Below are 14,761 nucleotides of genomic sequence, written 5' to 3'. Positions count from 1 at the left end.
ATATTTCTTGCTTTAACCATTGCACTGGCATTGTCGGTTCCTATAGCAAAAAATTTTTCAGTACCAACTTCTCTCAAAATTTCATCAATTTTTTCAGCAATATATTCTGTGGTATGTCGACAAATATTTGTTGGAAAAGTTTTATAAAACACAGTGTTTGGTGTAGTAATAATGAAGTTAAGTATGGATTCGTTCCTTTGGTTGCTCCAACCATCCCACTGTAAAGTAAGAGCATTCGCTTCTCCAATTTTCATTTTATTGTTTGCATCAACATTTTCATGCTTGGAGTCCAGTAATTTATTTGATAATAAATAACGTGTAGGCATTTTGAAAGATGGTCTGAAATGTTAGAAAAATGATTGCCAGTAATTATTTGCAACAATGGCAAAGGGAGTACCTGTAGCATAAACAGCCCTAGCAAATAGCAAATAGTTGATCTAGCTTCTCTTGTTCAACTTTTGATGAAACATTAATAAACCATGGAGTGTGGAACTCGATGAGGGTCTAACTTCTGATGTTGATAATTATCAGATAATTAAAGTAGATAATTAAAATATCAGAAAATAATTTCAATATTCATAGCTGCTAGTTAGTTTTCTATATATTTCTGCATTTTTTATATAATCAGAAGGGCAAACTTACAAATGTTCATTATTTTTCCATTAACTTTCTTCCACACAAAATAGTTCCACACGTTACTCTTCGGTTTTATCACAACTTTGATTTTACCGTCCATTATTACCTCATCTGCCATGCTATATTTCACAGAATAATAAACCCACAAACCTAAACACGTTCATTCACGTCTGTGGGATTCCCGAACCGTCCGAGTTTTGTCAGGACCGACAGAGGGAGCCTCCATGCACAATGAGAAAATTACCTCGGAGAACTTCGTTCTCGAGAATATTCTTAGGAGAATATTCTCCTCTTTCATCTAAATTAATTTATAGTAAAACAGTGAAGAACAATACAATAGCTTCCTCTCATGCTTTTATTTTTATTCTCGATATTTTAACCGTTAATCACGGAAGTGCCGCCTGAAAGACGTCTGCTTGATTTGAAACGTACATACAGCTTGATAAATCTATCTTGGACGGTGAAGATCAAACGCGCCGTAATAAACGTTCGGCGGTAATTACGAAGTTCTTTTCTCTGTTATAACTTTGTTCTTCTCGTTATCATTTTCTCTGTAACGATAACATATTAGAAAAGATCAAGATCAGTCTACATTATCAAAGTGTAGTCTCGATTGTAAATTTCGGTGACTTCACAAGATATAAAATATTTGATATGTTATTTGCGAAACATTTCTTAATTGCCATAAACATAGTTATTATTACTTCCGCAACTCGGCATATTTGAAAATATGAATAATGAAACACTAAAGATTATGAAGCATATTTATTGAATATCAAATGTAGGTACCACAAAATGATATCTTATTCTTCATAAATTTCGCTGTTACAATTTTTTAGACTCAACTAAACATATATGATTGTTTTAGATTTTATGAATTCAAACAATCGTATGTCAACGCGAATGGAGATTTACGGGTGAAACATTTTAAGCAAATTTACTTAGTATTTACTATTTTGAAGATCATTTTTTGCTATCTTCAAATATAAGTGTTGTGATTTTTTGAACGCAACCTTGCATAATCTTAGACACAAATATTAGGATAATTAATCTTTACGTATCTCAAGAACTAATTCAGATATCATCATACAATGAAATGCGATGTAAAGCAAATTTATTTAGTATTCAATAATTGGAGATCATTTCTTGGAATCTTCAACTTTCAGAGTTATAATTTTTTGAATGGAACCTTACATAATCTTAAACATAAATGTAAGAATAATTAATCTTTACGTATCTCAAGAACTAATTAAGATATCGTTATGAAATAAAAAGCAAATTAAAGCAAATTTATTTAGTATTTAATATTTTAAAGATCATTTCTTGCAATCTTCAAATTTCGAAGTTGTTGTTTTTTGAACGCAACTTTGCATAATCATATTAGGATTATTAATCTTTACGTATCTCAAGAAGTAATTGAGATATCGTTATGAAATAAGAAGCAATTTAAAGCAAATTTATTTATTGTTTAATATTTTGAAGATCATTTCTTGCAATCTTCAAATATCGGTGTTGTGGTTTTTTGAACGTAACTTTGCATAATCTTTAGAGACAAATATTAGGATAATTAATCTTTACGTATCTCAAGAACTAATTGAGATTTCGTTATGAAATAAGAAGCAACTTAAAGCAAATTTATTTAGTGTTTAATATTTTGAAGATCATTTCTTGCAATCTTCAAATATCAGTCTTGTGATTTTCTCAAAGCAGTCTTGCATAATCTTAGACACAAATATAAGGATAATTAACCTTTACGTATCTCAAGAACTAATTGAGATATCATCATACACTAAAATGCGATGTAAAGCAAATTTATTTAGTATTCAATAATTGGAGATCATTTCTTGGAATCTTCAAATTTCGGAGTTATAATTTTTTGAATGCAACCTTACATAATCTTAAAAATAAATGCAAAGATAATTAATCTTTACGTATTTCAAGAACAAATTGAGATATCGTTATGGAATAAAAAGCAATTTAAAGGAAATTAATTTAATATTTTGAAGATTATTTTTTGCAATCTTCAAATTTCGGAGTTGTGGTTTTTTGAACGCAACCTTGCATAATCATATTAGGATTATTAATCTTTACGTATCTCAAGAACTAATTGAGATATCGTTATGAAATAAGAAGCAATTTAATGCAAAAAGCAAATTTATTTAGTGTTTAATATTTTGAAGATCATTTCTTGCAATCTTTAAATCTTAAACATAAATCTTAGGATAATTAATTTTTACGTATCTCAAGAACTAATCGAGATATCGTTATGAAATAAAAAGCAATTTAAAGCAAATTTATTTAGTGTTTAATATTTCGAAAGTCATATCTTGCAATATGCAAATTTCGGTGTTAAGATTTTGTACATAATCTTATATAATCTTAAACATTTACGTATCTCAAAAACTAATAACGATATCATCATAAAATTAAAAGCAATTTAAAGCAAATTTATTCATTGTTCAACATTTTGAACATCATATCTCCATGTATTTCAAAAACTAATCGAGTTATCATTATGGAATAAAAAGCAGTGTAAAGCAAATTTAATAAAGATTTAATTCGCTATAAATAATTTTCTTATTTTCCATAATCATAGTTGTTATGATTTTTTAAACTCAACTCTGCATGTTTGATTGTAATAAATATGAACTATCAATAGTAAAAAATATACATCTCAAGAACGAATTAAGATATTGTTATGAAATAAAAAGCAATTTAAAGTAAATTTATTTAGTATTTAATATTTTGAAGATGATTTTTTTCAAATCTTCAAATTTTAGACTTATGAATTTTTGAATTCAAACCTTACATGACCATAAACATTAATGTTAGAGTACTAAAATTTTGACGAGCGCTATATCTAAAGAAACTGACTGGTCAAGATAGATTTGCTAAGCTGTACGTAATATTAGAGCGAATACATAGAACAGCGACCCGATTAATTTTGCTTCTTCATATCGAAATTCGCCATATCTGATCGTTGCACAGAATGTGATCTTCTCCTTTATTGTTGTTTTTGGTTTCGAGTTGTTAAATATAACTATGACTATACGCTTCAATACATAAAAGAGTGTTTCATCCTATAATGTTTTTTGACGGACAAAATATTGCTGTGTGTACACCAAATTTAAAATTTCTATAGTGATACTCTATGGCAGTAGAGCTTTTCACCAAAGCTTGTATTATACAAGTAGGTGCATATCTTTTAAATAGAAGATGTATCGGTAATCACGGAAAGATTACTATAACATCGATCAAGAACATCTTGAAGTTTGTTGATCTGCAATAGTGAACACGAAAAATTAGATGAACTGTATGAATGTGACTATGAATGGGATAGTGTAAAATATAATAGAGAAAAGCTCAGTAGATTTACCAAGCTATATACGCGAATAAATTATTATATTTATACAGGGTGATTCATAAGTAATGGGCCAAATTGTAAATGTACGTTCAGGAGGCCAAAATAATAATATTTTCATTAACAATAATGGGTCTTAGTCTGCTCCTTACTGAGATACAGGATGTTAAAGCGAAAAAAATAAAATAGATTTTTGTTAATAGATCAGCTACTTTTCTACATAATGACTCATAGTTGACTTATAGTTTTTGTAAGGGTAAACAATAATGTGTGAGAGGATTTGAGTTAACTCGTAGATGTCGCCACATGCGCCATATGAATTATGAAACGTCAATGAGCTTTTACGTTTAATGAATAGTTTAAAACATTTTATTGTTAAGTAAACTGATTCATTCTTGTCCTAACATAAATCAAAATGCCGAGACATAATCACTTTTCAAACGAAGAAATGAGAGACATGTTATGCGTTTACGCACAAGAACGTTTTTCTGGGCAAGCAGCATCCAGAAAATATCGTGAAATGTACCCTTACAGAAGGCAGCCAAACCGGAAGATATTTCAAAATATTTATAATCGATTGGGTGAAACAGGTTCATTTCGTCCAAAATATCATACAGGACGTCCTAAGATTATCACTCCGCAGCAAGAAGATGAAATTTTGGTAAGAATTGCGCAAAATTCTGAAATAAGCACTCGTCGATTGTCTGCAGCAACTGGAATAAGCCAACCATCCGTGACTAGAATTTTACACAAGGAAAATTTATATCCCTATCATTTTATACCTGTGCAAAATTTACTTCCAACAGATTATCGAATCAGAGTTCAATTTTGTCAGTGGCTAAAAGGAAAATTGAATAATAATCCAACATTCCTAAATAACATTCTTTTCACGGATGAAGCAACCTTTACCAGACGCGGAGTTTTTAATTGGCGAAATAGTCATGCCTGGGAAACCGAAAACCCTCGTTTAAAAAAAGATAGACATTTCCAGCACGAGTTTAAAATAAATGTGTGGTGCGGTGTAATAGGCAATACATTACTGGGCCCAGTTGAATTACCTCCTAATTTAAATGGAGCTCTTGGGAGATCTTCCATTACAACTAAGAAGAAATATGTGGTTCATGCAAGACGGTGCTCCTCCACATTTTTCACGTGCTATGCGCGAACATCTGAATGAAACATTCCCTCACCGTTGGATTGGACGTGGTAGTGAATTTCAGTGGCCACCTCGCAGTCCCGATTTTAATCCACTTGATTTTTATGTGTGGGGTTACATGAAATCAATGGTCTATGCTGAACCTACTATAAATACACGAGACGAGTTATGGAATAGAATTCAAGATGCAGCCAATTCAATACGAAATAATCCTGCTACATTTTTTAAAGTCAGACAATCCTTAACCAAACGGTTAAATGCGTGTATAAATGCTGGTAGTGGTCATGTTGAAAACCTTTTGCAGTAGCTCATAATTAAGCTTAAATTTAATTTAACTTCGCACAACATTAACATTTAGGTTTTGATAACAGTTGTCGTAAGTGGTCTTAGTTCAAGTCTGTTCTAATGTTGTATTTCGTTTTATTAACTGGCGTACAATAAATTGTTTTATTACGTAATTTTTTTATGGTTTCAGTTTAATATTGTTATCAATTATCAATTACGGTTAGGTAAATGTCAACATTCCATGCCATGCTTGTGTCTTAACAGATTAATGCTACGTCGACCACCGTGAAATGTAGTGTAGTGAATTAGTAAAATTCAAATATCTCGAAAATCGTTAATATTTTCAAGATCAAAGAAGTATAGCTTTTTTCTACAGAAATGATGGGGCTATCCAAATTAAACAAGTATGTTGTAAAATAATGAGCGATAAAAAATTTGTAGCTGATTTCATCTAATTCATATGGCGCATGTGGCGACATCTACGAGTTAACTCAAATCCTCTCACACATTATTGTTTACCCTTACAAAAACTATAAGTCAACTATGAGTCATTATGTAGAAAAGTAGCTGATCTATTAACAAAAATCTATTTTATTTTTTTCGCTTTAACATCCTGTATCTCAGTAAGGAGCAGACTAAGACCCATTATTGTTAATGAAAATATTATTATTTTGGCCTCCTGAACGTACATTTACAATTTGGCCCATTACTTATGAATCACCCTGTATAATAGCAGTTGCCTTTTTGCAATGGAAAGTATCTCAAAGTCTTTGTCTCCCTCTAGAAGAACTTTTGTTTGGATGCTTTAGAAACTCTTATATGGATAGCTATAGGGTTGTTGTGGATGAAATAGTTTTTTAGTTTAGAAAACTATGGCTGTAATTCTTTGTTACAAAACGCTTTCATTTTGATATAATCAATTTTCAAACATGACTATAAATTATAGATACTCGAACTTCCTTTAAATAAGACGTAAAGTATATCTTACCATGGCTTGTTGAGGTTGTTGTGGTGGAATAGCACCAGGTGGTGGCATCGTTGGCGTATAATAACTTGTTGGCGAAACTGGTGGACTTGGATAAGGCCAATAGAAGATGGGCGGGGGGAAAAATTGTCGTGGACCTAAAGCTGGTGCTGCCAATTGTACCGGGGCGTACCCAGGAAAATTAGCGCCTGGATGAAAAGGTGCTGGTATAATACTTCCACCTATACAATAAAATTTAGTAAATAAAACGTTTTACATAGATAAAATACTTAAAATTAATAAAATAAAATATAAACATTAACGGCACAAAACAAATACAATAAGAACAACAACAAAAAATAAACAAAACCAACATTTACATCAAATTTAAAATTAAAATTAGTTAATACAAATAATAAAATAGTTAATGTTTTTAATTTGTAATTATAACTTAATTTTTTTCTGGTGTATTTACAAAAAAAAAATGGTAACAAAAAAGAGATAAAAAAGCGCAACTCATAGTCAGTTGAGTCGTTTAAAAAACAATATGAAAATGGTTTTATACATGCTCTAAAATGGAATGGTAGAAAAATGTGCCACTTTAAACCATAGGCTAAAACGGGTTTGCGCTTGTTCCAGTTTCCAATAGGCCACGAATGAGAAAAAGAAAATAAAAAAATAAGTTTATTTTGGCGCACCGAACCCACACACATAAAGCTTTCAGATTCAGATCTATTTGCGGAAATGATTCCGGACTATGATAACTACTCGCTAAAAATAAATTATTATTAGAGGAGAAAATTATCTTTTTATAGGGGATAATACAAAACGACAAGGATTAATGTATAGCAATAATCAAAACAATTTTGTAATCACTACTCTCAACATAAACATCTACATCTAAATTACTAAATTACAATGCAAACCTTGTCATAATGTACTCATATGAATGTTAATGTTCTAAATATGCAAAATAAGTAATAAATAGACTCACCACAATGCAGCAGAGTATATTTTTACCGTCTCACCGAGTCACGGTATAGCTGACACCACGTTGACGCCTCCCCAGGTTTTACCAACAAAACTAGCCCACATAGTAAAACTTAAACGATACTCATTGCATAATTTTATTTTATGCGAATTAAAAATATTGAAAATTCATTTAAAAATGTTATAAAAAATAAAAATATTGCAATGAATTTCGTTTACCGTCCGCAAAAAAAAGGAGTTTCTAACATTAAACCCAAAAGCATTAATGTGACATACATTTATTAATAAAGTGTAAATATTAGAACAAAAAAGAGCTGCGATAGAATAATATCCACAGTAAAAAATAATATTCACTCCACTTTGATAACTTTCGCTAGAAATTGGAGTGTTTGCAAATACACGTGGAGAATGAATTGTTTTTTTTTTAATAGTAAGGATTCCATGCACCACCCTGAACTACTAATTCAACTTAGTAAATCGATAAATAAATATAATATAAAACAAAAAGTTTTTGATAGATAAAAATTTGAAAAATCACAATGAAACCTTGATATAGTTAAAACTTGTATGATATATTTAACAACAAAAATAACAAAATAGATTTAGTAATTTAAGGTGATGATTTTTACTTAAACTGGTATACTTTAATGAAGAAGTTTTGCCAAATTTGGATTATATTTTTGAATAATAAAAAGATTTTATGTAGAATGTATACGAATTGTCTCGTTTAATAAAAAAGTATTTTTTGAATAATGAGGAAACCCCGCTAAATTTTTAAATAGGGTGTTGTTTCAGAAAATAGTTTTGATTTTGAATGTATTTTAAAAAAAATATCACAAGGTAATGTGTCATAAGTTATTTTTTGGGCCATAAACCCAAATGTAGGTATCAAATATCAATCTTTACAAATTATGTTAATTATAAATTATATTAACCAGAAAATTAAGTTCTAAACATATTCTCTGACGATGAATATGTTCTTTCAAGGACGAGAAATTATTTTAAACATTATTTAATTGGTTTTGAGAATCGCTTCACATATGGGAACTAAAAGTACTCATAACGAATGGTATGCACTTTACATTTACTCATAAAGTGTTATGATTTTTAAACATTTACCTACAATAAAGTGCTTAAAGATAGTATTTTAAACTAGAGGTTAGAATTGCAATGAGTCATGAAAATTTGGTTACAAACTACAAAAATTGAATGCATCATGAGTAAATATAATGATAAGAACACATTATGAGTATGTTTAAGTACCCATAATGTGCAAAACAAATTTAATTAACAATAAAACATAAATATCCATGATATTAACAAGTACGCGAATTGATTGATGAAGCTTATCTACAACGCGTTGTGTTTAAAAACATTCAGGTACTTGATACCTTACATTATTGCTTATTATTGCAAAAAGTTTTGTAGGTTATTAGAGAGGTTATTCCATCTTTCTTCGGAAGTGGTATTTAAGCTGGCCGAACGTTTTAGGGGTGCGCGGTTAATGAGATTTTTTACCGAAACTATACGAGGTCGAGATTCCTCTTCACATTTTCACATCTTATTGGTATATCAACTGAAGCAATTACATTTTTCGTATTCATAAACTATGTGCTATTACTTTAGCTTTACTAATGATGTGGACTTACATAATTTCATGTATCATGTCATTTATTCTGCGTGTTTAGAGTCCCTATAATTTTAATCACTTATTCATTGCAATATAAATTGTATTAATTGTACTACAAGTGCAATATAGTGCAATTAATAATTGAAATACATTTGTTGACCTAACAAAAATAATCTTCTTTATCGAACTAATATTATAAAACCCGATACATATGGACCATGAAACAGCTCAATGAGTAAGGTTCATAACTAAAGGAAGAGTACAAGTCAATAAATGCTATTACGAATATGTAAAAATATAAAGGGAGATATTGATTGTTAATATAAGCTCTTGCTTTCTTTATAAACATTTTGTTCCTATCTCTATGGTCACTGCATTTTGAGTTACTTCAATATCAATTAATTGCATTTAACGGTTGTTTTCCATCAAGGCGAGATTTGGTTCAAATGTCGAGTCTGTGCAGGAACATAATGTGATGTAAGAAAGCATGAAAACGCTTATACACTCCTGGTCTTGTATTATTAAATAATTAAAAGTTAAATATATATCAGAGTCTGAAAGTTTTGAAATTCTAGACAAATTTTCCAAGATCTATAAAAAGTGTAGTTTTACAAATATGTTTATAAATATATTTATCGCTTGCCATGAATTAGGTGTGTCACCTATTAACATCTTGCAGTTTCATATCAGATTACGCGAATTTCTACTGTTGTCGGTCCAGATGTAATTGTGTTAGATATTCAACACTATCAACTAACTGTGGTTTCACATGTAATAAAGATTATGTCATTAGGTCAACAAACGTTAATAAACTTTATCCGGCAGATAAACTACTCAAATAAATTACTTACAATTAGATCAACAGGAATTAGACTAAGTTGACAACAAGGAAACATCTTTGTTTGATAATCTGACTATCGCTGCGTTGAAAGAAAAGGGATTTCGACTAACATTGTTACACAACTTGTAAAAACTTTTTGTCTAAAGTAATATCCTAGTTTACTTATCCCAAAGAGTATATTTTTAAGTATTAACTGTTTCTTCTTAAGAAACCGAATATAACCTAATTTGATTAAAATATTGTTATTGGAAAATTTTTGTTATTAAATCCTAATTTTGTCAACCGAATGAGAATCTATAAAGTTTCAGGTTTGTTTTAAGATATAAATCATTTCTCATCTGCTAAAAATAGTGGAATAATGATTTTTTAAATAATATTGGCGTTTCTTAAGAAATCGAGCAAAACCAAATTTGGTTAAAAAAATTGGTTTTCAAAAATTTTCGTTACTGAACCTCAATTTTGACAATCGAATCAGAATCTATAAAGTTTCAGGTTCATTTTAAGATATAAATCATTTCACATCTCCTAAAAATAGTGGAGTAATGATTTTTAAATAATATTGGCGTTTCTTAAGAAATCGAATAAAACCAAATTTGGTTAAAAGATTGGATTTCAAAAATGTTCGTTACTGAACCCCAATTTTGACAATCAAATCAGAATCTATAAAGTTTCAGGTTCATTTTAAGATATAAATCATTTCACATCTCCTAAAAATAGAAGAATAATAATTTTTTAAATAATATTGGCGTTTCTTAAGAAATCGAACAAAACCAAATTTGGTTAAGTTTGGTTTTCAAAAATTTTCGTTACTGAACCCCAATTTTGACAATCGAATCAGAATCTATAAAGTTTCAGGTTCATTTTAAGATATAAATCATTTCACATCTCCTAAAAATAGAGAAATAATAATTTTTTAAATAATATTGGCGTTTCTTAAGAAATCGAACAAAACCAAATTTGGTTAAGTTTGGTTTTCAAAAATTTTCGTTACTGAACCCCAATTTTGACAATCGAATCAGAATCTATAAAGTTTCAGGTTCATTTTAAGATATAAATCATTTCACATCTCCTAAAAATAGAGAAATAATAATTTTTTAAATAATATTGGCGTTTCTTAAGAAATCGAACAAAACCAAATTTAGTTAACAGATTGGTTTTCATAAATTTTCGTTACTGAACCCCAATTTTGACAATCGAATCAGAATCTATAAAGTTTCAGGTTCATTTTAAGATATAAATCATTTCACATCTCCTATAAATAGAGGAATAATGATTTTTTAAATAATATTGGCGTTTCTTAAGAAATCGAACAAAACCAAATTTGGTTAAAAGAGAGGTTTTCAAAAATTTTCACTACTGAACCCCAATTTTGACAATCGAATCAGAATCTATAAAGTTTCAGGTTCATTTTAAGATATAAATCATTTCACATCTCCTAAAAATAGAGGAATAATGATTTTTTAAATAATATTGGCGTTTCTTAAGAAATCGAACAAAACTAAATTTGGTTAAAAGACGGGTTTTCAAAAATTTTCGTTACTGAACCCCAATTTTGACAATCGAATCAGAATCTATAAAGTTTCAGTTCTACTTTAAGGTAGAGAAGTACCTAATTATTTTTTAAATATGTTTTTTTTATAAGAAATTGAACATAAATTTACTTACTCAGTGTAGTGGAAATTCCCTGATCAGTTTTTTATAATATTAAACGCATAAAACCCTCGCGGTACTTCAAATAATTTTTTAATTTTCGGATGTACTAGTTTCGGCATGTAGCTATTTTCAGGTAGAACGTCAAGCGATATTAATTTTTAATGGACTATTAATACCTTTTTCCTGAAGATAACTACCTGCAGAAGTTAGTAAAGCCGAAAACAAAAGCTTTTTCACATGAAGTATGTGAACAGTCTGTCTAGATAGACTTAGACTATCTTAATAGAAGATAGAATGATTAGATTACCCAGAATAATTCATAAAAATGTCATGAAATCTTTTGTTGGTACTAGCACCTTACCATGAGACAATCTACACATTGCATTAAATAGAAATATAGATTAAAACAGATAAAAATTATTAAAGAGATAATGTCATAAGAAATTAATATTGAAATATTAGAAAAAAATCGATACCTAAAATGACAAAAAAATACCAGATTACGTAAAAAAACCTTTAAACTTCTATAACAATGTTAGTTTCTCACTTTAAAACTTGCGCAATTTTGATTTCCCATCACAAAAAAGAATAATGAGTAAGTCGATCCTCTAAAAACCCAAATAAAAAAAAACAGAAACAATGATGTAGGTGAAAGCGAAATTGCACAAGCTTCCAAATAATAAAAAAAACACACCAAATCTAGCGAAAGCCAAAAAGGGAATGCAGAAAAAGGCTTAAACTAAACCTACAACCTTTCACAACATAAAACAAGCCTGCGCCAAGCACCAGCTTTGCGCAAACTCGTCCAGTATTAATCTAGTCACTAAAAAAAACGTCTCCAGTAAATATAAAAAATATCGATTATACATAATTAATTAATAATAATAATAAAGCTACCGAAAAAACTGTGAACATCTATAAGTGTCCCATGCCAAAAACCTTTTGACACAAAAATAAGAAATTTTATGGTCACGACAAACCCAGAAAATAAGTCGCTCTGAGCGAGATGAACAGGAATAATTAATGTAAATTAATTAATTATTATTATTAGTCGCAGGCCTTTTGCATTTTTTGTTACAACACTTTGTATACATGAGCCGTCACTGTATACACGAGATAACAACAATATCAAAAAAATATATTATATCAAAAATACAATAGCATTTTTTTTTGTTTTGCTAAAAGATGGAATGTATCACATATCACAATTACAATTTAAGGCACTAAGAGTCTTTCGAAAAAATCCAACACCATAGAGAACGACTTTTTTATTTGTTGCTCCATCTTAAAAGCTCGTTATCAACGACCTTTTTCTTACCCGAAATTACGTACAGGCGTACATTTGGACGGTTTGGGACTTTAATTTGCATAAAATAAATGCAAAGATTAACATAAATTCAATGAAATGATAAATGTTAAGTTAAATTTACAAATAAAATGTAAAGCTTTTCTCAATATATACAGATTATGATTATTTTTTCACGATTAATTTTTGATCATCAAAAGTATTTGATCCTAAATTTAATTTTATTATTTTTATATTAGAGAGAAAAAATTTAATAAAATTGCATTATTTATAATAATTAATAAAAATTTAAGAGTAAATGTTTATAACGGTAAAATTTTCAAAAGAAAAATTTAATAATATAATTCTCATTTTAGTAAATAATAATTAATAATAAAGGCTAATTGTTCTTGTTTAGGAGTTTAAATTAGAGTAGTACTTAAAAATATAAATGAATTACGTTATTAAAAAAAAAAAGATATTAAACATTAACAAAGAAAATAAATGCAAATAGTAAATATTATATTACTATTTTTAAAGTATTTTTAGTGTTTTTAAAAGATTTTCTCTTTTACATATTTGGGTAAAATTGTGGATAAACCGGAAGAGGTCCCTGAAAGGGTCTTTTAGCAGGTGTAGCCTCTCCTGTAGCAAAAGCATCCCCATAACTGCGTTTTACAGCAACGTGAGGAACAACCGGAACTAAACCTGGTGGGGCACCGGGTAATAAATGCGGAGAATATCCAACGGGAGTTCTCGGTAAAGTTAAAGGTTGTACCCTTGGAGGTAATATAAGAAATGGATGTTGTGGCAATAACTGTGGTACCATGGGTACAGGGGGTGGTTTTAAATTTTGCAATGGATTCGGACCTGTATTCGGAGACATCGGACCAACGTTCTGATTCAAAACGGCCATATTATGCTGAGCTATTTGATTCATCAGTAAAATATCGTTTTGAACCTGAGCTTGATTCTGTCTGGCCAAAAGGCTTTGTTGCGCGATCATTTGCGCTTGTTGTTGGGCAATAATAGCGTTATTCTCCCAATGCATCGGAGGCGGATGATGATGATGATGGTGTGACGCCTGTACGTAATTTTGGGAAATCGGGGCGACGACGGAGGTGCTCGGTGGGGGTGGCGGTGGATTATTAGTGGGCGGTAGGGACGCAATCGAGGGTAACATACCGGGGCTGAGCAGAGCGGGGGCCGCCTTTGCCGGTGAAACGGGTGCTGGGATTCCTCCCGTCAGCACGAGATTCATATCCTCGCCAGAACACTGAAACACTTCGATGTAACGCTGCTTTTTACCGAATGTCATGTATCGATGGTGTTTGCTTTGGGCAGTTATAAAAGCCGATTTCTCAGAATCCATTTGAATAAACGCTTCACCACTTGGTTGACCCTAAAACAAAAAAATAAAATTATTTCAAATACACATCGGAGTGCATCAGAATTCGTTGTACTATTTTCAAATCTTAATGAAACTAGAAATATAATAAAAAAAGAAAGAAATAAGATAGAAGAAAACTCTAGAAAGAGGTTTAACTTCTTTTTGCCAAATTCCGCCTGGAAGAAATGTTTAAAGAATGAACATGCGATCTTTGCTTACAATATCTTTTTTGTACCTTCAGTTCTTAATATCAGAATCACAGAGTAAACAACAACATAGCAAAAAGATTCTGAAGAGATGTAGTTGCAAAAATGTAGAATACGATTGATATTCTTTTATATTCAAAGTAGTTCGTTACTATGGTTGTTAGTAAGAAAGCAGAAAGATGCAAAGGAAGTTCAAAAAAGAATCTTATTAGTATGACGTTCTTCTGCCTTCTTTATACTTTCTTTCAGGTGTAATTATTTTATGAATCCAGAAAGATGCCAAAAGGTAAACAACTTTGAATTTCGTTTCTCGTTTTCTGTAATAACCCTTGAATCCCTATCTAAATTTCAATTTTGAAGAAAT

The 14,761-nt window shown here is 30.1% G+C and overlaps 1 protein-coding gene across 2 annotated transcripts in view; it reads right to left on the bottom strand.

Moving 5' to 3' along the window:
- The window catches only part of LOC111418610 (epithelial splicing regulatory protein fusilli), a 123,167-nt gene that overhangs the window by 1,707 nt on the left and 106,699 nt on the right, over positions 1 to 14,761 (bottom strand). The window contains exons 9-10 of one of the 2 annotated variants that reach the window (XM_023051204.2): positions 13,987 to 14,203; positions 6,427 to 6,644 (exon numbers count right to left, since the gene is read on the bottom strand). In XM_023051204.2, the coding sequence (XP_022906972.1) occupies positions 6,427 to 6,644; positions 13,987 to 14,203 (435 nt within the window). Of the gene's footprint in view, positions 1 to 6,426; positions 6,645 to 13,297; positions 14,204 to 14,761 lie in introns of those variants that run through there. The other variant, XM_023051192.2, reaches the window with a different exon arrangement.

This window comes from Onthophagus taurus, chromosome 7, assembly GCF_036711975.1.
Source record: "Onthophagus taurus isolate NC chromosome 7, IU_Otau_3.0, whole genome shotgun sequence".
NCBI lineage: Eukaryota > Metazoa > Arthropoda > Insecta > Coleoptera > Scarabaeidae > Onthophagus > Onthophagus taurus.
The sequence above is the reverse complement of the archived record's forward strand: the minus strand, read 5'-3'. Positions and strand labels throughout refer to the sequence as shown.